This window comes from Rhinichthys klamathensis, unplaced genomic scaffold (genome assembly GCF_029890125.1).
Source record: "Rhinichthys klamathensis goyatoka isolate OS25496 unplaced genomic scaffold, OSU_Roscu_1.1 h1tg000035l_1, whole genome shotgun sequence".
NCBI lineage: Eukaryota > Metazoa > Chordata > Actinopteri > Cypriniformes > Leuciscidae > Rhinichthys > Rhinichthys klamathensis.
Genome location: NW_026606583.1, coordinates 7002678 through 7024193, shown reverse-complemented (window position 1 = coordinate 7024193; position 21516 = coordinate 7002678). Strand labels below are relative to the sequence as shown.

General features: G+C 39.8%; 1 protein-coding gene across 9 annotated transcripts in view; it reads right to left on the bottom strand.

Annotated features, from left to right (window-relative positions):
- tanc2b (tetratricopeptide repeat, ankyrin repeat and coiled-coil containing 2b) overlaps nt 1–21516 on the bottom strand; it is a 144385-nt gene that overhangs the window by 76068 nt on the left and 46801 nt on the right. Inside the window, exon 1 of one of the 9 annotated variants that reach the window (XM_056246058.1) lies at nt 14278–14507. The exons of 7 other annotated variants lie outside the window; for them this stretch is intronic. In XM_056246058.1, the coding sequence (XP_056102033.1) occupies nt 14278–14389 (112 nt within the window). In that variant the 5' untranslated portion in view covers nt 14390–14507. Of the gene's footprint in view, nt 1–8928; nt 9055–14277; nt 14508–21516 lie in introns of those variants that run through there. One more of the 9 variants, XM_056246061.1, reaches the window with a different exon arrangement.

Here is a 21516-nt window from a genome sequence, read left to right as displayed (position 1 = left end):
AAGTTGTTTGACGACTCATTACACACACACACACACACACACACACATAGCCTATTTACAAACTTTTATGTTAGATGCGATTAATCACGATTAAATTGATTTGATGGCACTAATTATATGATTAAATATTATAAAATTAAATCAATATAAATAAAAATAGGACTGATGGTTCAAATGACAAAAAAAAAGTTATTTAATGCCAAATACATAAATAATTATATATATATAGCCAATTGGCAAAAGGTTGAAAAAAAATAATAAAAGCCTAACAGTCTTCAAACAAACCTCAAGCAATTGGCATGGGAAATAATAATAATAATAAATATAGCTTTTTATGTATTATATGATTAAATATGAACATTTACTAAAAACAATGACTGATAGGTGAAATAAATAAATGTTCTATCTATTGTGGTAGTGGATGGCATAATATGTATAGCTCTTGTACCTTTACATTTTTTTATTCAACATTATTTTAGTTCATAAAGTTGATGAAGAATTGTTTATTTTTGTTTAATCGTTTATAAAATAGGACAATTACACACATGTAAGTCACAAAATCCTTATATACCTCTATATTATACATCTCATTATATAGTACCTAAAGCACTTGGCATGTTTAAATGTTTGGCATATTAAATTCCAGCCCCTCGAGGCTTTAACTGGCAGATTCATCATAATATAACATGCAACGGCACTGCAATACAGGAGAACGAAACACTGTGAAAACACGGTGTGAAAACCAAACCTGCCTTTCAGTGCCAAAGAGGGTGAGCAACAGCACTCGCACCTGTGGGCAGTCCACACACACACACACACACACACTGACGACACATTCTGACTGAGCTGCACAGCCACATCATGAATGTGCGGCCCGGATCACCATGGTAACCGGGGGAAGAGGACAGGAGCTCCAGCAGGTCTTGTGCACTTTCTCCAGATAAACAGAGAAACATCCATTTACAGTGATGCACAAACACCTGAACCATGATCCCGCTGTGATTCCCGCCGGAGCGCTCGCAGTAATACACCCCAGTATGATCATAGTTGCTACAAAACGCCTAAATCCTTGAGACATGAAAAGTATTTATTTTCTGTTGCTTGTATGGCTTCAGAATATGAGTCTATGGACGGTTATACTGGTTTTTAGGTTGACAAAGCGAATCACTGTCCACTTGGATTGCATGGACATTTTTCTAAATGTGTCCATTTACGTTTGAAAAAGTAAAACACATGGATCTCACGTGGAAACTGACCCTTGCTGAGCGGCGCTTTAAAGGGATACTCCACCGTTTTTTCATTTTAAACTATGTTATTCTCTTATCTAAGACGAGTTGATACATACCTCTCTCGTCTCAGTGCGTGCACTTAATCGCTCTGTCGGGCGGAGAGCTTTGAGAGCAGTTAGCTTAGCCCCATTCATTGTATATGGGCCAAACAGAGATGAAGTTAGAAGCGACCAAACACATCCACGTTTTCTCTATTTAAATATAGTTACACGAGTAGTTACACGACCAAGTATGGTGACACTAAATAAAATGTGGCGCTTTTTATAAGCGGGTAAAATGGATAACTATAATGTATGGCGGAATAGCACTTATTGGGAGCACTTCGACTCGGCGCTGTAATATCTTCACTCGTGAAAAGTCCTCTCCCCCCTCTCCCTGATACTTCGTCAACTCTGCACAAAAAACTACTACTACTGCAGGCGTGCAGGTCACGTTGGTTCTATTGACGGAAATGACAGGGAGAGGGAGAGGGAGAGGGAGAGGGGGGAGAGGACTTTTCACGAGTGAAGATATTACAGCGCCGAGTCGAAGTGCTCCCAATAAGTGCTATTCCGCCATACATTATAGTTATCCATTTTACCCGCTTATAAAAAGCGCCACATTTTATTTAGTGTCACCATACTTGGTCGTGTAACTACTCGTGTAACTATATTTAAAAAGCTCAAAGCTCAAAGCTCTCAAAGCTCTCCGCCCGACAGAGCGATTAAGTGCACGCACTGAGACGAGAGAGGTATGTATCAACTCGTCTTAGATAAGAGAATAACATAGTTTAATATAAAAAAACGGTGGAGTATCCCTTTAAAGTTTCCATGGTTCAGACGCATTATCTTAAAGGGATAGTTCACTTTGAAATTAATTTTTGGTATGTTTTAGCTTACCTCAAGGGCATCCAAGATGTAGGTGTCTTTGTTTCCGCAGTAGTTTCAATTTTGATATTTTTAGGTCAAACCGTTCTTGTCTGTCAGTCATATAATGCAGGTCTATGGTCACCACCTCAAAGAGCATGCACAGAGAAGTCCAAATTAAACATGATTTAATGACTCGTAAATGTAAGTACACATTGATGGCCTAAGACACGAAACGAGCGGTTTGTGTGAGAAAACCAACAGTATTTATATCGTTTTTACCTCTTGTAACGCACAGACAGAAGCGCCGGCGCCCTCAGATCACTTGGACGTGGCTGTGTTTACAAGAGGTAATACGATATAAATACTGTTGGTTTTCTCACACAAACTGCTCGTTTCGTGTCTTAGGCCATCAATGTGTACTTACATTTACGAGTCATTAAATCATGTTTAATTTGGACTTCTCTGTGCATGCTCTTTGAGGTGGTGACCATAGACCTGCATTATATGACTGACAGACAAGAACGGTTTGACCTAAAAATATCAAAATTGAAACTACTGCGGAAACAAAGACACCTACATCTTGGATGCCCTTGAGGTAAGCTAAAACATACCAAAAATTAATTTCAAAGTGAACTATCCCTTTAACCACTTGCACACAATACTGAATATTCTTCAATATTTCAGTGATTGAATATTGTTCAATATTTCAGTGATGTTGAAGCCTGTCAGTGATTGAGTAATTTGAGGCCGAGATGAGAGCGAGGGGAGACTGATTCACAGTAGTTCACCACTCTTTATACAATGCTTTTAAAAGGAGTCCAAATGATACAATTGGTGTCAAATGCTTGTCTTTTTTGAAACGCTAAGTTCCATTCAAAGGCTCTTAAAACTCCTGCTCAAAAAATATAAATAAATAAATGAACAAATAAATAAACAAATACAGTAGACCACATTTGAAGTGGATCAAAACCTTTCACCAAAATTAAACATGAATTTTGAACAATTCTTGTTCTTGTCTTAGGACAACTTTATGACATTTTTTGATCCACTTCAAATGTGAACTCCTGTGATATAAACCACAGCGCACCATTTATATTTTATGATCAAGCCATAAAACTAACAAACAAATAAATAAATATATAAATACAACTATTATTCAATTAAAAATGATTTAAAAATATATAGGTATCTTAATATCTTAATATTAGTATATAAATAAAATTAGCTATTTCCAAAAAAAAGTGCCCATTATATCAACTGCACTTGTATCATAAATAAATAAATACAATTATTCAATTTAAAAAAGATAAATAAATCAATTTAAGTGAGTGAATAAACAAGCAAACAAATAAATAAAATAAGTTATTTCCCTCAAAAAGTGCCCATTATATCAACTGCACTTGTATCACCATAAAAATATGTCTTTCTTTCCAGGCAAAAACTATTTTTAAGATAAGCCACACACACACACACACACACACACACAAAATATTGTAAAATGTATTTTTTAATTTAAAAAGATAAAGAAAAAAAATTATTAAGTGAGTGAGTGAATGAATGAATAAAAAAATAAAAAAACACCAGTTCTTTCCAAAACAAGTGGCCATTATATAAATTGCATAAAGATGTCTTTCTCTCCAGGCGTCTTATAAAAACTAAAGGACTCCTGGAAATTGCATAGAGGCTAATCAGATTCTGGAAGTGGACACACAAACACCAAAGCCATATGTGTCCGCTGAACATTTCATTTCAAAAGCATTATCATTAATATGGAGCTGGTTTTCCCTAACAGCTCTGACTCTTCTGGGAAGCTTTCCACGAGATGTTGTAACATAGCTGTGGGGATTTGTTCTCATTCAGACTCAAGAGCATCAGTGAGATCAGCACTCACGCTGGCTCACAGTCACCGCTGTACATCCCAGAGGTTAACCGGGGTTTCTACTCCAACTCGTCTGTCTATGCTCAAGTCAAAGCGAGGCATCATATTCACAGCACATTACAATATATTTGATGATGTATATTTACCTATTCGTTGAATGTGTGGAGCAAGATTTTAGACCAATAAGATTTAGCAGTGGAATTTAATTCTCCAGAAATAAGCGCAACAGTTCTGTACGTAAAAATCCCATACAATTTCTCCATAGGAACCTTCTATGCACAACAGAAAATGAGTAAATTCCTTACAGTATTATATGCAGTGCTTAGCATAAGTAAACACACCCATGCTAAAGTTGACTAAAAAGAGGAATAAAAAATCTTCTTTTGGAAATTGATCTTAATGCCTTAAAGGCAGGGTAGGCAGTTTGTTTCTAAAACACTTTTCCCCAAATTTGTTTAAAGCAGCACTTAGGAATTCCGTTTTTGTCAAACAGCGACCCCTAGAGTCGCAGTGGAGAACTTGTACTGTCGTGAATAGCACTCACGCAGAGATGGCTCGCACTCACGGCCGGATCCCCTCCCCCTGTACACCGGTGCCTGTTCAGTAGGATGGACGCTGTAACGAGTGGAAATAAGGTATGGCCCCTTTAAGAGCTGCGCGCCCTGTTTAACTGTCGGCAGTCTGTATTGTATGTGCGCCTCGAACACCACATGTATACGGCGCCGGGTTATTTCTGTTTGATGCTCATTTTATCAGATCTGTTTTTTGCCGTAAAGCAATTCGTTACCTCGCGAGACCTGATATCACACACGATACTTCCTAACACTGAGGCCGGCGGCCCAAAGTTGCAAGGGTGGTTTTGCGGCTCACAGGCACCAGGGGGGTGCGAGACGACCACCATTCAACACGAAATCAGTAATATAAACATTACAATGACTCCAAAGCTATTCGGTTAAGGTAAAAAAGTTACTTAGTTCACCTTTAAACTGTCTTTATATGCCAATACATATCTAAAATGTAATACTCTGAAAAGGAGAGTATAAAAGTCGAGTGTCTAGTCCTCTCAGGGCTGCAATTAACACAGCTACTCTTTCCATTCGGAACGAATGCAATGATTGGCTGGGCGACTGTCACTCTCCCTCGCTACCATGGCAACCACCTCTGCTGCTACAGGAGCCGCCCACATGATATCACACACGATACTTCCTAACACTGAGGCCGGCGGCCCAAAGTTGCAAGGGTGGTTTTGCGGCTCACAGGCACCAGGGGGGTGCGAGACGACCACCATTCAACACGAAATCAGTAATATAAACATTACAATGACTCCAAAGCTGTTCGGTTAAGGTAAAAAAGTTACTTAGTTCACCTTTAAACTGTCTTTATATGCCAATACATATCTAAAATGTAATACTCTGAAAAGGAGAGTATAAAAGTCGAGTGTCTAGTCCTCTCAGGGCTGCAATTAACACAGCTACTCTTTCCATTCGGAACGAATGCAATGATTGGCTGGGCGACTGTCACTCTCCCTCGCTACCATGGCAACCACCTCTGCTGCTACAGGAGCCGCCCACATGCGCGCGCCCGGTTGACTCGCTCATTTTGAAAGAGGAGAGGCACGTATATGGCGGCATTATAATGTCAATAATCGCGAGAAGATTTAAGATCCTCGCGAGAGGAAATGAGTTCCGCGCGCGCACAAGCAAAAGCCGCACGCGCGCATATTACTTATGCGCGCAGAATTTCTCTGCTCGCGCGAGCAGGATTGTAACCCTCGAGGAGAAAACTTTGCTTTGAGCGCGCACAGAATCCCATGTACAAGTCCTTGCTCTGCTGCTCGCGAAACTCTAACCTGCTCGCTCGCGGTTAATCTTTTTGGCAGTAATTGGTTGTACATTGGCTGTAATAATTGGCAGAACTATTCAGATAATTTTATAATTAATTTAGTAAAAGTAATTTCACACTGTAAAATTAAAATAAAAAAAGTTCGGTAAAAAACCTCATGCAAATAAAGCTGGTGAAAGTGTGTTTCCATATAACGGGTTTAAAGCGAATAAAAACCTGTGCGTAATGTCACATGCTGTTTTGCGATCAAATTGGTATATCGAATTGATTTGAGACATTTTAAGGTGTTTCTTTATTATTATTATTTATTCGCATGAGGTTTTTTACCGAACTTCAGATAATTCGATTGACAAGTGGATGGAAACTTGACTAGTGACTGACAGGGAACATTTTACTGTCCAATGAGTTTTTCAATTTAAATTTCTACTTAATATCTAACTAATTTCTAAGTAATATGCGCGCGTGCGGCTTTCGCTTGTGCGCGTGCGGTTCTCATTTCCTCTCGCGAGGATCTCAAATCTTCTCGCGATTATTGACATTATAATGCCGCCATACACGTACCGGCCAAAAGCTAGTCTCACAATTATGGCAGAGAAAGAGCAGTCAAAATTCCCAGTAGCACCTGTACCTGCATATACAGTCAGCGCAGGCAAACAAGTCAAACACAGGTGATGTCACTCCATGCTCCTCTCGGCGCTGGTGAACGCGTCCTCCAGCTGAGCGGTCGGCATCACGCGCTCATGTGTTTTGGGGGCGTGGCTTTGGAAGGAGCCCAGAAGGGAGGGGGTGGGAGCTTCTCTGTTGGATAATTTCAAAATCCAGCAGTTTTCGGCTAGTTTCTCAAACTTACCTACCCTGCCTTTAATTAAAAAAAAAAAAGAGGAAAAATCCAACCTTTAAGGACACCAATTTTCTTTGTGATTGAATAATGTATCGTAAATAAATAAATGTCCTTCCTTAAAATACAGGGTGCATAAGTCAGGACACCCCTGTTAAATTCCCATAAAGGCTGGCAGATTTTAGTTTTTAAAGGCGAGTTATATCACACTCTAAAAAATGCTGGGTTGTTTCAACCCAAAATTGGGTCAAATATGGACAAACCCAAATGTTGGGTTAAAAATGTAATTAAATAAAATTCAGTTGAAAGTGAAAGTTGAAGTTGGGTTAAAATTTTAAATTACATTTTTAACCCAACATTTGGTTTTGTCCATATTTGACCCAAATTTGGGTTGAAACAACCCAGCATTTTTTTTTAGAGTGCATGGATCCAGGATACTATGCATCCTGATAAAGTCCCCTTGGCCTTTGGAGTAAAAATAGCCCCACATCATCACACACCCTTCACCACACCTAGAGATCGGCATGTGGTGCTTGTTTCCATAAGATCATCTCTCAATGCAAATCAAACCAGCTATTAGGCTAACTGAAATAAAACCATGCCAATCTCTAGTCTGATAGGCTGCTGGGCTCATGAATATTAATGACATTATCTGCATTCCCTCGAACTGATTTGCTGAAACGTGGACATTCCACATGTAATACCGTAGGTGAGCGCTAGCCAATCAGATTGCAGCTTGCTCATTATTCCCGCCCACTGAAGCAACGAGCAATTCTATGTGCAAGACTCTCGCTTTCTCTCTCTTTGCGTGTGTGAGAGAAACACAGAACTATCAGCCAAGTGATGGTGAGTCGGGCTGCTACACACTGGTGCGACAAATACACTGAGCATCCGTTGATATCAATAAGAACTGAGCACTCACCCAAGAGTGAAACTCTCAAACGTCCCATCAGCAAAACACACACTCAGAGAGCTTGTAATGCCATTTCCGTCATACGACTAAGAACAAAATCTTCTCGGTAAATCAGCAGTCTCTTTCTATAAGCACACACGGACTATTACTGAGTAACTGAGGAAATGAGCAGGTGGAAATACTGGAGGTGAGAATCGGTAAGACACGCTGGTATGCGGATCTTCAATGTAATGTTTAGTGAACCAAGGCGCAAGTAATAGCTATGAGAGGACACACACACACACTCACACAGCACAAGTTACCATTACAAACGCTGACATGAACTCACCCAGTGAGAAAGAAAGAAATCAACATCCCTCCAATATTTTTGATATTCTTGATGCACTCCATTACACTCTCTGTGTGGTTAGATAACAAAGCGTTTTAAAAAGTTACTTTAGTTGTCCAATAAACTTGGCTTTGTATATTACGAATGTTGTTTTCTCCTAAACAAATGGCTTTGTTCCTCTCTTGTAAGTCGCTTTGGATGAAAGCATCTGCTAAATGCATAAATGTAAATGTAATTGAATGTCAAGGCAAGAAACATTAATGGAGCCATTTTCATAATACTAGGCATATGATTAATATCGTGTGCATATTTTAAAATAAAAAAATTATTTGCACATAGTTCAAACGCATTACTTTCAACCCAGGCTCTGTGGGAAAAACACGCCTCTGGCGATATTCCTGCTAAATGACGGGACTCGAGTACACACAACATCACAATACACAAACATCTGGAGCTGCTGTGATGCAAATGTCCAAATGTTTTAGCATAAGTCTTTTGAGATCATAACATACAGAAATAAGCCTTTATTAATCTATGATCATAATTTGTGTGAAAAGGAATAAAAGTTGTCGGTGTTTTACTGCGACTAGTGTTCATTTTAGCTGGAAAATGCATTGAAATGTACGTACTTTTTTTTGTAGTCAGTTTAATTTTTTAATATATATTATTAGCCTATTATCTATTATTTTTCTTTTCGATTCCCTTAATAGATCTCTTCAAATCCCTTTAATTCCTCAACTTATGCAAATGAATAGGTCATTTGTGTCCATTACAACAATTGGTTACGGTCTTTGATCAGACTTGAACTTAAAGCCAGCATCTGTGTAAATTGATTTTGAGTGTGTGTAAGATAAGTGCGCATCTAAATTCAATAATGTGTAGATTGCATATGCCGTCATTATATTTCATGAGCAACCATTCTCTCTAGACATCCAGCATCAGTCAATCACATACATTTATTATATAGAAGTGAGTGAAAGTAAACACTCACGTATGCTAGCCAATGGAAGCTTAGCTCCGTAACATCAGTATTAGCTGTGGGAAGAAGATCCAACACACTGTTAATCCCACAGCTCTGTTTTGTAAGCAAATCATTATCCAGACTATTAATGGCACACTGCAGAATTCTCTCTTCCTCCCTCTCTCTCTCTCTCTGTCCTTCTCTTGCTCCCACTCAGTCTCTCTTTTCAGTCCATATCTCCCACCTTCTCCATCTCCATTTCTCTCCGTCTGTTTTCGGGGAACCTTTCTAACGCTTTTTCTCTCTCTTTCTCTGTTCCAAATCCTTGAGAGCTGCCTATGGAGGCATTTTACGCCATCGCTGGTGCGCTCCCGACTTTAAAGCTGATCCAGTGGCTTTCTTAATGATGCCGACTCGTCGTAAGATTACTTGTTTTTAGGAAAATTATAAAGGCAACACTGGATGTATCCTTAAATGAGAAGCCAATCCCATAATGCACTGCAACAAGCTCTGTGAAAATATCCAACATGGCAGAAAAATAGAATTGTTGATTATAAACGTAGAATTCATTCAATATTGAAGTATTTTGAGGATTTTTTATAATTATTTTGAGGACTTTTGCTATATATTTTTATTCTTAACATTACACCAATCAGAATCGGAATCAATTCGCCTTTGGCTAAACCCCGCCCCCCCTTAGTTACTGTTGCTACGTCCGACAAACAAACTTCATCTGGGCTCTGGTATCAACATGGCTTATGCTGTGACAGCTCTTCCTGCTGAAATTGTATCAAACTTTTATAAAGCAGCAAATAAAGTGTCCGATAGAAGTAGGCAAAAGGGCTGCAATATACGTTCGAAGGCTATATTCACGACATACAGGTGAAACGCAAGGAACAACAAGGCAAATAGAGGCAAAAGCACACCGGTCACAGTCAAAAAATGACCCACCGCATATCCTACTAATGGAGACGGAGGCTGGGACTAACAATATCAAGGAGCAACACTGTTCACGCAAAGCTGGGTAGGTCTCTATTCACTTCTATAATCGTTACAAAGCAAACGGACTATACGCGAGTTGTATTTATTAGCAGCGTGTGCTAGACGACACTTGTCAAGATTTGACTTCGGTTTTGGGAAGGGAAAAAAACGGACACCCCCCTCCAACCTCTCTGGGAAACGCGTATCTGTGTTACAAATGCCCCAGGCACAACGTTTAACCATATTTTTGATAAAACTACGACGGTAATAATAGCCTGCCGAGACTAAAAATATGAGACGCCTGTGTTAAAGTCAATGGAGCGCTGTGAAAAAGTGTCGGACCACTGTGGGAGCTCGTTCTTGGCTGCGCTGTGATTGGTCAATCTACATTCTAGGGTGTGGCTTAGCCAAAGGCGAATTGTTAAAGGTGACCTATAGTTCAAAATTGAATTTACCTTGGTATAGTCAAATAACAAGAGTTCAGTGCATGGACATGACATAGAGTGAATCTCAAACTGGACTGTTTTCGCGTTCTCATTTAATTCACGTTTATGAAAAACACCCCTGAAAAACGGTCGGTTCTCCACACAATACCGACTGTGACGCAATAGTCGGGATCATTAATATGTACGCCTCCAAATATTTGCATAATGCCAGCCCTCAATGCCAGGCGGAACTGCGCAGCCGAAGCATGGCAGTTGCTCAGTGTGGATGTACACATGAACACAAAAGTATTTTTTAGTTCCTTCATCTGAGCCTTTGAAGAAACAATGGGTTAATTTTATTTTCTCTGGAAATTTCCAAACATTTCACCGAGTGTTTCCTCAACTTGGGCCAATACAGAGCTGGCCTCGGATCGAGCTACCAAGCAACACTTTCTGATGTGTAATTGTTCGAGTTCAGACAGGTAATCTTTCTCTCAAAATCGTTCCATACTGTTTATGCATCAGTAAGTCAAGGCAGTGACTAAAATATCAGCTTCACATCGTTTCTTTTAGTAGGATGAAAATAATCGTATTTAAATTGTGAACAAATTATATACAGAAAGCGATCAAAGAACAATCTTTCCACACAGCGCGAGTTTATCTGGACACTTGCCAAACTCGTTATGAAATCAATGACGCACGTTACTGCACAACGAAGCTCTTACTGTATTTACATCATCGTGTTTGCATTGGTGAAAGCAGAGAGAGTGCAGAAACTGCTTTGCAATGATAAGATCTTCATTCTCGCGATCAACAGACTGTCATCTGCTCAATGCTCATCACGGCAACATTTTATGTGATGGGAATAGATCTAAATACTTTAAAAACATCTCACGATTCGTTAATCTCGATAGCTGTTATAGTAAAAACGTATAATAGCAGCAGTAGAAGTATTCGGGAGAGAGTTTCACATGTAATGCGTTGCTATTTCATATGCAAGCATGTCAGCCAATCACAGCAGTGGCCGCGGTTACACTGAATCCCACAGCAGACACGCCCCTTCAAACAGAGTGTTCAAATCAGAGGCTAAAAGCAGGCTAGGAAAAATGCCATTTATTTCTAAATTATGAATATTTTTTATCTAAAAAACATACTAACATTATAAGGGTAACCCAGGAAACATTATAAAATAAAAAAAAAAAACATTCTAGGGCACCTTTAAGTCTCTCGCTCTGTGGAGAGTCGCTGTCTATGTAGGGAACTTATTTAGAACACTCCACATGATTTGAAACACTCTACATACACTACACTGTCTACGCAGAGTGTTTCAAATCAGGCACTTATAATTTAGAACACTCCACATGACTTGGAACACTGCATACACTACGCTGTATATTCAGAGTGTTTCAAATCAGCTACTTATTACACTACGTGATTTGGAACACTATGAACTACACTGTCTATGTAGAGCATTCCAATTCAGATACTTATAATGTAGAACGCTCAACATAATTTGGAACATTCTATGTATTACGTGTCTATGTAGAGCATTCCAAATCAGTCATTTGATCGTTCCATGGCGGTTATGACGCTTTGAAGGAAGCTGTCTATGTAGGCAGTAGGGAGCGAGACAGCTCGGTAGGTTTTGGAACAGAGTTCTCGAAAAACTCCATTTGAGCTAAACGTGACTGAAAATTGGACGTCAGCCTCCTACTGATTTTGTTAACACATTGCCTGGGCAACTTTAGCTGTGGAACAGCAATGCTGTACATTTCAGACCCAGAGAATTTCAAAAGGTAAAAGAGGGGGCAGAGGAGAGGAGAGATTTCAAATTTAATCCTTGTACTGGATGCTTTGTGCTGAGAACTTAAGAAATCAGAACATGTAGTACTATGCAAGTTACGTCTCACAGAACAAAATGTACCATTGCCAAACAACCAGCGTCAAATTCTATAAACAAATATTAATCCTTCAATAAACCTCTTTTATTCTCCATTAGATATGAGAAACACTTGAAATAATAACTGGAAAAATGATTGATGTGATTTTTGTGGGTATTCATGATTCCTCTGAAGAAAGACAGTAGCTTAAAATAGATAGTTCATCCAAAATAGATTTTTTTTTACCTTCCTCACCTTATTCCAAACCAGTTGGATTTCCATCTTCCAGGGAAATACATCAATAAAACACCATAAATGTAGTGGGAAAAATGTATTTTCCTGTTAATGGGATCTTTTGAGTCACAAATACTAAGAATGTGAATTACTTGAAACTACATAAAAATCCATGCTAGAACAACAGAGTTCTCCCAACTAGTCAAACAGTTGTATGAACAAAGATTATTTTTTTTAAATGAACAACATTGCTGAAATGTTTTCAGCATGCATTGCAGCATTAATAAATGAATTATTTCGCTGTTTGCTGACTTTTGTTGTTGTTTTGTCATTATTTCTAGTTATTGGTTGTGTTGTGATGTTAAGAGCTCATCTTTTTAAATTTGGTGATCGTCCCCATTCTTGAGATTTGTGTGCCAAGTGATGAGGTCCACAGTACTGTATGTACAACCGACTAAAACTATATCTCAAATGTATTTGCTTTGTGAGGCGATTGCACATTCAGAAACAAAGATAGCATAGTTTACTTCACATATTAAAAGTCCTGTAAAAATAAGTATATGACATGATCAGTTTATCATTACTAGGCTTGCTGCCATAGTCGATGTTACCGGAGTTGCTCTGTGTTCGGCCATACACTGATTCCGTTACTTGCCCACCGCGGCACCGTCCCAAATGTCCTTAAAAACCCTTTAATTTACCGTAGTTGGACAATGGACGCTATACAGTTATAGACCGAAAGCGTCTGCTTCATACACAGCACGAGCTGCACAGTCGCAGCCGGATTCAGATTTCACTTATCACGTGACGAGAGATGACAGACAAGACGAATGAGGTTGTTTTTACAGATCATAGTTGGTGAATGGATGATATGGGAAATTCAGGTGATTTTTGGTTAATTTTAGAGTATAAATCACCATTCACTTTCATTGTATGAAAAAGAGCAGCTTGAACCTTTTGCAAAACATCTACTTTTGTGTAGACAGAAAGTCATAAGGGTTTGAAATGACAGAATTTATATTTTGGGTTACTATCCCTTAAAAAAGCTGTAGGGAAACCTAGAAGTAAGTGTTTACTTCAAAGGGCACAATGGTGTCTTTCTCAATGAGCCCTAAAGTCACACCCTGTTTGATCCTGCCTGGCAAAATTCTTCACGATAAAGCTATACGTCAACCACCAAGCATTAAACTTCAACTCTGTCATGACCTTGGAAGCTGATAATATTGCTAGAAACATCAGAATGTAAATGCCAATAACCGGCGCGATTTGCGCTGCACTCCACCGATTGTTCGTGAATCGTTACCAATAGAGCTGCCCTCTTGAGACTTTACAACCAGTCTGAGAAGCTAACAGACCCATGCAACCACACTACACAAATAAACAAACGCAAACAGAAGATGCTTGGGTACAATTCAGCAAACCAATCACGCACCTCGATCCCTTGAAATGGTGGGCAAAAACTCATGCACAAAGAGAAAAAACTGAAGAAAAGTCCATCAAGCTGAGAACATTGCAGCACACTCCACCTCCCACAGGTCCTCCAACCAGCATCGTTACTTCCAGCCTGTCCTTTCTGCAGCACAAACACTCATTCAAACCAGCTGACATCTTTCAGATGAAGACCATCAGGATGGCATTGGCACTTCCAACACGCAGATAGAATAAAATACGAAGAGCTCATACCGCCGACAACATCTGACTCCTACAGCGCCCGTCCATTTCTTCACATGCCCACAGCTCAAGCAGCTTAGGACAGATTTGGTGCGTATGTGTGTGTGGGAGGAGAGAGATTGGAGAAAGGCAGGAAAAGAGAGAGGTTAGGTAAGGAGATATGTGGAGGGTGGGGTTCAGTAGCTCACCATGCTCAACCCAAATCCCGCATTGGGATGGCAGGCGGGTGTAGATCTGTCCTCCCTCTCCGTCCACGGACACGAACAGCCCCTGCGAGCGTCTCAACGATGGCCAGCTCATCCACACACACTACAGCACAACGTCCCGACACACACCAGCGGCTATTTCCTCCAGGAGAGTCCACTGGAAGATCGAGGGTCGAGCAGAAGGCGCTTTACTGGAAAGGCGTCAGGGAAGAATCATTCCTCGGATTCGAATGAACCGTAAAACGAAGTTGTTCCCAGCGTGCTTTCCTGAGGAAGCCTGGCACCTTGACGTTCTCGCACTCGGGAGAATCCCTTCGACAGAACTGGAGAGAGCGGCGATCGAGGCGAGCGGAGAGAGAGAGAGAGAGAGAGAGAGAGAGAGAGAGAGAGAGAGGGAATGTGTGTCTACCGCTACAGTCCATGAATGGTGCAGTGCTGCTGTTGTCATGGTAACCACTGGGGAGGAGGCTGGTAAAGTGGTGAGGGGGAGTGAGAGAGAGAGAGAGAGAGAGAGAGAGAGAGAGAGAGAGAGAGAGAGAGAGAGAGAGAGAGAGAGAGAGAGAGAGAGAGAGAGAGAGAGAGAGAGAGAGAGAGAGAGAGAAGGGGCTTTGCAGAGGGACACTGTGGCGCTGGAATGAGTACGGAGAGACTGGAGGAACTGGAGGCTCTGGGTCTGATACTTACCTCATACCTCACGTTACCCTTGGAAATGCCGACTAACTGATTATTCAACTACAAGTCCATTCATCAAATTATCTGTCCATGTTCAACTCACACACACACTTTCACTTTATATCTTTATCTTCCATTTATTCGTTTTTGGACCTATATGAAGGAGGGGTGACAAATCAATGTGCTTTTTGCGCTATATTTAAACAGTGCTGTACTAATAAAGGGATATTATTATTAAAAAAAGAAATTCTCCATACAATGAAAGTCAATGGGCTCCAATGTTGTTTTGGCTTTGACTTTTACTGCATGGACAAAATTGAAACATTCTTTAACAAAATATCCTCTTTTATGTATTTTAATTCTAAAATTAACCAAATTTATACAAAAAGTCTGAGTGGAGAACACAAAAAACAGACCGAAATTGTAATTAGAGTGTGTGTGTGTGTGTGTGTGTGTATATTGTATTTTATAGGTTTTATTATTTAATAGTCTGCAATAGTCTTTATTTTATTGTCCATTTTCATTTTAAGTGTAAAGTTTTAATATTTTGTATGGTTTTGTCCTTTTTATACTTTTTTAATATCTAGTTTTTATACATTATTATTTCAGTATAGGTTTTGTTAACTATAATAACCCTGAACATTCCAATAGTATTACCACAAGACAATACTGTCTGTATGCATGTAAATTTTCCTGGAAAAAAACAAACACTGTTCCACTGTTTTCTGTGCAAAGTTATATGCAATTTTACAGCTTTGTTGGCATGACAACATAAAAAAGTGATTTGTAGAAATTGTTTTAAACAGCTGTACAGCTCAACTGATAGACAGGTTTTAACAGAAAAAAATTACGTAAGTGATTTTATTAAAGTATAAGCTTCACATTTCTGCTTTTAAATACAAAATGTCTCATAGTATTTTTTTCTTTTTGATTAAAGGAGTGATTTATTAAAAATTATTGGTCTCAAATGCCACTGATAAAGCTTAACTTGTGTTAAAGCTTAACACAGAATATTCCTTTAAACTCAATTTTATACCACAGGGGTTCCTGTTCCACCCATGTTCCCCAGGAATCAGACTCGCGATGTTGTTGTTGCTAGCGTCGGATGCTCTTAAATAAAGACATGAAATATTAAAGATCAAGAAGCCTAAACGCATCAGTGATTCAAACAAACAGTTCAGTCTGGCCAAAATGTGACTTGAATCCTATAGTTTGCAATCTGGCCAGTATTTATCTAACTTTCCGACAGCCTTGATTTCACTCTCTGCGCTGTATTTGTTGTGGTAAAACGGACAGAGATGTATGGGTTTAATATCACTCGATGTCCCTCTGTCCTCTGAATGTCAAGCACCAGCCCTGCATGATAAACACTTCACTGTACATGCACTGTATGGAGAACATACTGAATGATGCACTGAGTAGTCTGTGTATTTAAACAATTAAAAAAAAAACACGAAGAAATAGTAGGCCTGTTATTTACTCCAAAATTTAAGAACAAATCAATTGTGGTTGAGCAAAGCTGTATTGTAATTGATATTGTCATCTGATATAAATGCAAATGCCCCCGTTTACAATAATGGATTGCAAGGATGGGCATCCGCAGGGATCAAATGATGCGATACTATATTGATATCAGGGTCACGGTACAATAATGTACACTCTTAAAAATAAAGGTTCTTAATTAGCATTGAAGGTTCCATTAAAAACCTTTAACATCCAACATTCTTAAAAAAGGAAAGATTCTTAATTAGCATCTATAGTTCCATGAAGTACCTTTAGTATCAATGGAACTTTTCCATTCCACAAAAGGTTATTTGTAGGGGAAAAAGGTTCTTTAGATTATTAAAATGTTCTTCACAATAAGAAACAAATTTTAACTTTGAGAACTGTTCACTAATAGGTTCTTTGGGGAACCCAAAATGGTTCTTTATTAGACTGGTTAAAACCAGACCATTCTAAGTTGTAACTGAGTTATGGTCTGGCAAAGCTTCATGGACAAATCATTTCCAGAGGGGCGTCACCAACGGACGAAGCTCAAATGCCTCTGGGCTAAACCAATCAGAGCGATGAAGGAGATGACGTATGCGCGAACAACTTGAATAAATGAGCAGACACTGATTATTGCTCTACGTTTATTTAAAATTAACACCAAGACAACTAGAAGTGAATGTGGTTTCCATTAATTAAATCACACACAGTAAACAAAACCTTAACAAAAATAAACTTTGCAATTTAGACGCGCAAACTGTGTGCCGGTGTGGTGAGACGTAGTACATGCTCGCGCAGATTTGGCTTGAAGTCGTTCATCCTCGGACGCGGCGCCGCGCGCGCTGTTACAAAAAAAAACGTGCACACAGCCAAGCGAAATGGGGTCTTGCCGGTCTTGCGCACCGCCATTTTTGCCGCGCGCACCTTTGCACTCGTGCGGACGCGTCGAGTATAAAGGCTTTACTCCGTGTCAGCGCGCGCTCTGATCGGTAAAGGGGCAGAGATTTCAGACCTCCGTTTATCAAGGAGATCTTCCTACATTCTCTATGATAAAAAATGTTTGTGAAAAAAATATTTTAATAACATGGCAGTGTAATGACGGTGTTCAACTATAACCGTCAAACCCTTAGTTCCACGGCGGCATCCATCTTTGTAAATGTACAAAATCTGCTTCACCGTCGCTGTGCTGTCGTCATCGTGTAAAGCCCGCCCCAACGTTTCTGATTGGTGCCGCGATTTCGGCGGATTTGAAATGGGCTTGAATGAGCTCTTTGCCAGACTAACTTGCAGAGCAAATCTAAATATGCCGGAAGTTGTCTGGGTTTTCCCAAGCTAGTTCTTTATGGCATCACTGCGAAAACCTCCTTTTGGAATCGTTCCATTCCACTAAAGGTTCTACAGTATATAGTGGAAAAGGTTCTTCACATTATTTAAATATTCTTTGCACTAAGAAAAAAGGTTCAAGAACTTTTTTCACAAAAAGGTTCTTTGGGGAACCCAAAAGGGTTCTTCTATGGCATCGCTGTGTTTAAACCCTTTATTTTTAAGGGGCCAATCACACAGTACACATTTTAACGGTTAAAGACGCAAGACCTGAACCCAGAGTACTCCCTCCGTGTGTAAATGATTAGGAGATTAGAGATTTAAAAGCAAGGTGCAAAAGAGGTAAAAACTCCAGCGTCCCCCGTTCCCCCCGTTATACCGGTATTACCGGTGTTGTCACATGTCGATCAAAGCTACAATATGTAAGATTTTTGTAATAAAATATCCAAAAATCACTTGCACGGTGTGATATATTCCCTGCAGTTGTGTACTTACAATATCCCAAAAGTTCCCAAAGATTTTTAATTTCAGAGAAATTCCTATTTTAAATAATGGCTCGTTCATGTTCATTTGTCGCCTGTCAATGACGCAATATCCGCGTTATTCCTGGTTTCCGCTCGTACTGCCTTAGTAACCATGGCGACAGATGTGGACAACTGCCTTACGTCTAGCGGCACGCTCACACGGTTGTTGTTTCGTTCAAACATTATGGACCATGGCAAGCAGACTTTGGGACAAAAGGAGAACTAAAACGAGGATCAATATCAGCGAGGCGTTCTCGAGATGCCGAGAGCTTCACGTCCGCGACTAACTTCGACTTGACAGAGACGCCACTCTTACATGTACTTTAGTAGACAGGTGAGCAAATGTACATAAAACGAATCAATGTTATATAGCTCAACTTGATGAAATGCTATAATATGATCAGTATGTTATTCTAATGTTGATCTAGCCTACTCCTAGTCTCATACAGACAAACTAACACATAGAATAACATTATAACTTTCAACACACTCAAATGCAGTTTAGTGTGTTAGTGTAGACCAAGTGGAACAGCGCTGTGTTACCTCACAAGTTTCATTCGTCTAATAAACTGATCTGTGTGAGTAATTCAGCACTTGCGTAGCCTGACGTCGTCATACTCGTATTGTAGTCAGAATGTGAGTCTGATTCTGCTCCATTGGGCTGTGATTATGGGGCGTTTCAACCAAACCAGGGAAAAAAATGCGTCTGCACTCAATTGGATCGACCAAATCCCGTAGGAAGGACGGCAAAAACATCTTTCCGATCAACAAGTGCCTTGATCGCTGTTCTCTGTTTCTCTTTTAAAATGAATGCGCTGTATAGATCTTCTATAACAGACGCGATGGCTGAATCTACACATCTCAGTTCTCCAGCGGCAGCCATTCTTTGTTGTAAACTAATTCAACCCAAGCGCTCTTTGGTGACGTGGATGATTACATTACTGTTGATCAGCTGTCCATCATCGTATAAAGCCCGCCCTGACAATTTGATTGGTCCGAACAGCTTTGGTTCGGGCATACTTGCCTCACAACAGATCAAGTCCAGACCGAACTTCCCATCCTCAAATGTTGTGGGCGGGGCTAAGCTCGGCTGGCATCCAGGCTAGCACTTGCGTGTAGTTTGGTAGAATTAAATGTCCTTATTCCTTTATATCCGTGGGACTCGCGTGTGGCGCTGATATCTGTCTCTCATTAGCAATAATGCTTCACACCACAGTCATGTTAAAAACACCAATGTATTCACTCATCCATTAACATTATTAGATCCATCAGCATGACGACATAATTCCATAAGTTCCATAATTCCGCTTATGCGTCATCAACCTACGCCTTTGTTATTGTAAGAGGTTAGCGACCCCTAGTGGCGAAAAAAATGACATAATGTAGCTTTAACTGGTGGGAAATTTTCCTCACTGTCACATTCCTACTAGAGACGCAGGAAAAGTCGGGAGTGCAACGGTCAAATACGTCCATCTAGAATATTTACATTAAAAAACAATAGAAAAGTGGAAAGGAAAAGCACTTTCTGTGTATACTGGCCCAATAACATTCTACAGACTTAAAAACAACGCTGCTACTTCCTTCTAAGTGGAAACTACATCATCAATGCCTGCGCCTTTCTAATTTTATGAGCTCTTCCTCATTTAACAGTCATCTTTTTATCATTTGGACTCACCCTCACTCCATTCCTCTTCACCTAAGCAGAATTCCATGCCGTAAATGTCACATTTCCATTTAGCAGAACAAATGACTGGCTGAGGGAGGATCTGGGAGCAGGGGGATGGGGTCGTAATTGGGAAGCGATTTGAAGAAGCCAAAAGAGATGAAGTGAGAAAATACAAGCTTTAAAGTTACCCTTTTCTGAGCTTGTCCCTGAGCTGTGACCATGTTTACTCCTGGTTTTAAGGAAAGACACTAAAAGCAAAACAATTGCTTTTTCAGGCATTGGGTCAGTTTTGAGATTTGGGGTTATTTTGCTTGTTCTTTCAGACTAGTGGAGAGAAAATTGTTAGTGTTTATTGGATTACACTTTATTTGTGTCTGTAGCACTGTTAAAAAAAAATGTTGTTTCAACTTAAAAAATGTAAGTGTAACCCCTCCACCCGGGTCCTACTCACCCCGCTCTGTGCGGGCCTCGAACCCGGGTCTCCGGCGTGAGAGTCAGGCGCTCTAACAAGGAGGCTAAAGTATGCAGCCGCTAGCATCTGTCGCTAGAGAGCCTTTTGAGATCAGAGGAGTGAGGTTTACTCGCACAGCAACTACTAGCTGGCCTCCGTTACACTCACCCCCCTAAACCTCACTCCCATCCGGGTCACGGCACCAATGTAACCCCTCCACCCGGGTCCTACTCGCCCCACTCTGTGCGGGCCTCGAAACCCGGGTCTCCGGCGTGAGAGTCAGGCGCTCTAACAAGGAGGCTAAAGACTGCAGCCTCTAGCATCTGTCGCTAGAGAGCCTTTTGAGATCAGAGGAGTGAGGTTTACTCGCACAGCAACTACTAGCTGGCCTCCGTTACATTAGCGTTCATGCTGCCTTAAAATTTTAAGTTTAGTCAACTCAAATATCCAAGTTGTCACTTGCATACACCATATTTTTAAAGTTTTTTTTCCTATTTATATTCTAAAGGGAAGGGGTTTGTTGATATATCATTCGCCTGATATATGACTGTTGACCGTATTCTCTGATTTATGGAGTGATAAAAATGAAATATCCAAAAGGTTTTTTACAAACGGGATATCACTCAATTATGTCAACAAAATAATATTTAACTTGTCTTTATCCAATGTTCGGATTTCTGTCCTGGAAATTAATGCAGATTACTGCATATTTAATTACATAATCACTTATTTAAAAAAAATATATATTTAAAAAAAAACTTAGAACAAAACAATTGTCTTAATGTATTGTGATTAATCAACATGGGGGAGTGGTGATATCTATCAGTGATATATATATATTTTTTACCCTATTTACCTGTAGTGTCTTGCCTTAAGATTTGTGGGTATTCGTAATGCAACGCCTATTCGCTGTAAATCAACTTCTTGGTTGAAACAAGAGTTGGTAACACTTTATTTTAAGGTGTCATTGTTACAGTGTAATTATCTATTTAAGTACTGTGTAATATTATTTAACAACATGTACTTACTATAGGGTTAGGGTAGGATTTGGTTGAGAGTTAGTTGCCATAATTTACTGTTATTACTATAGTAAGTAC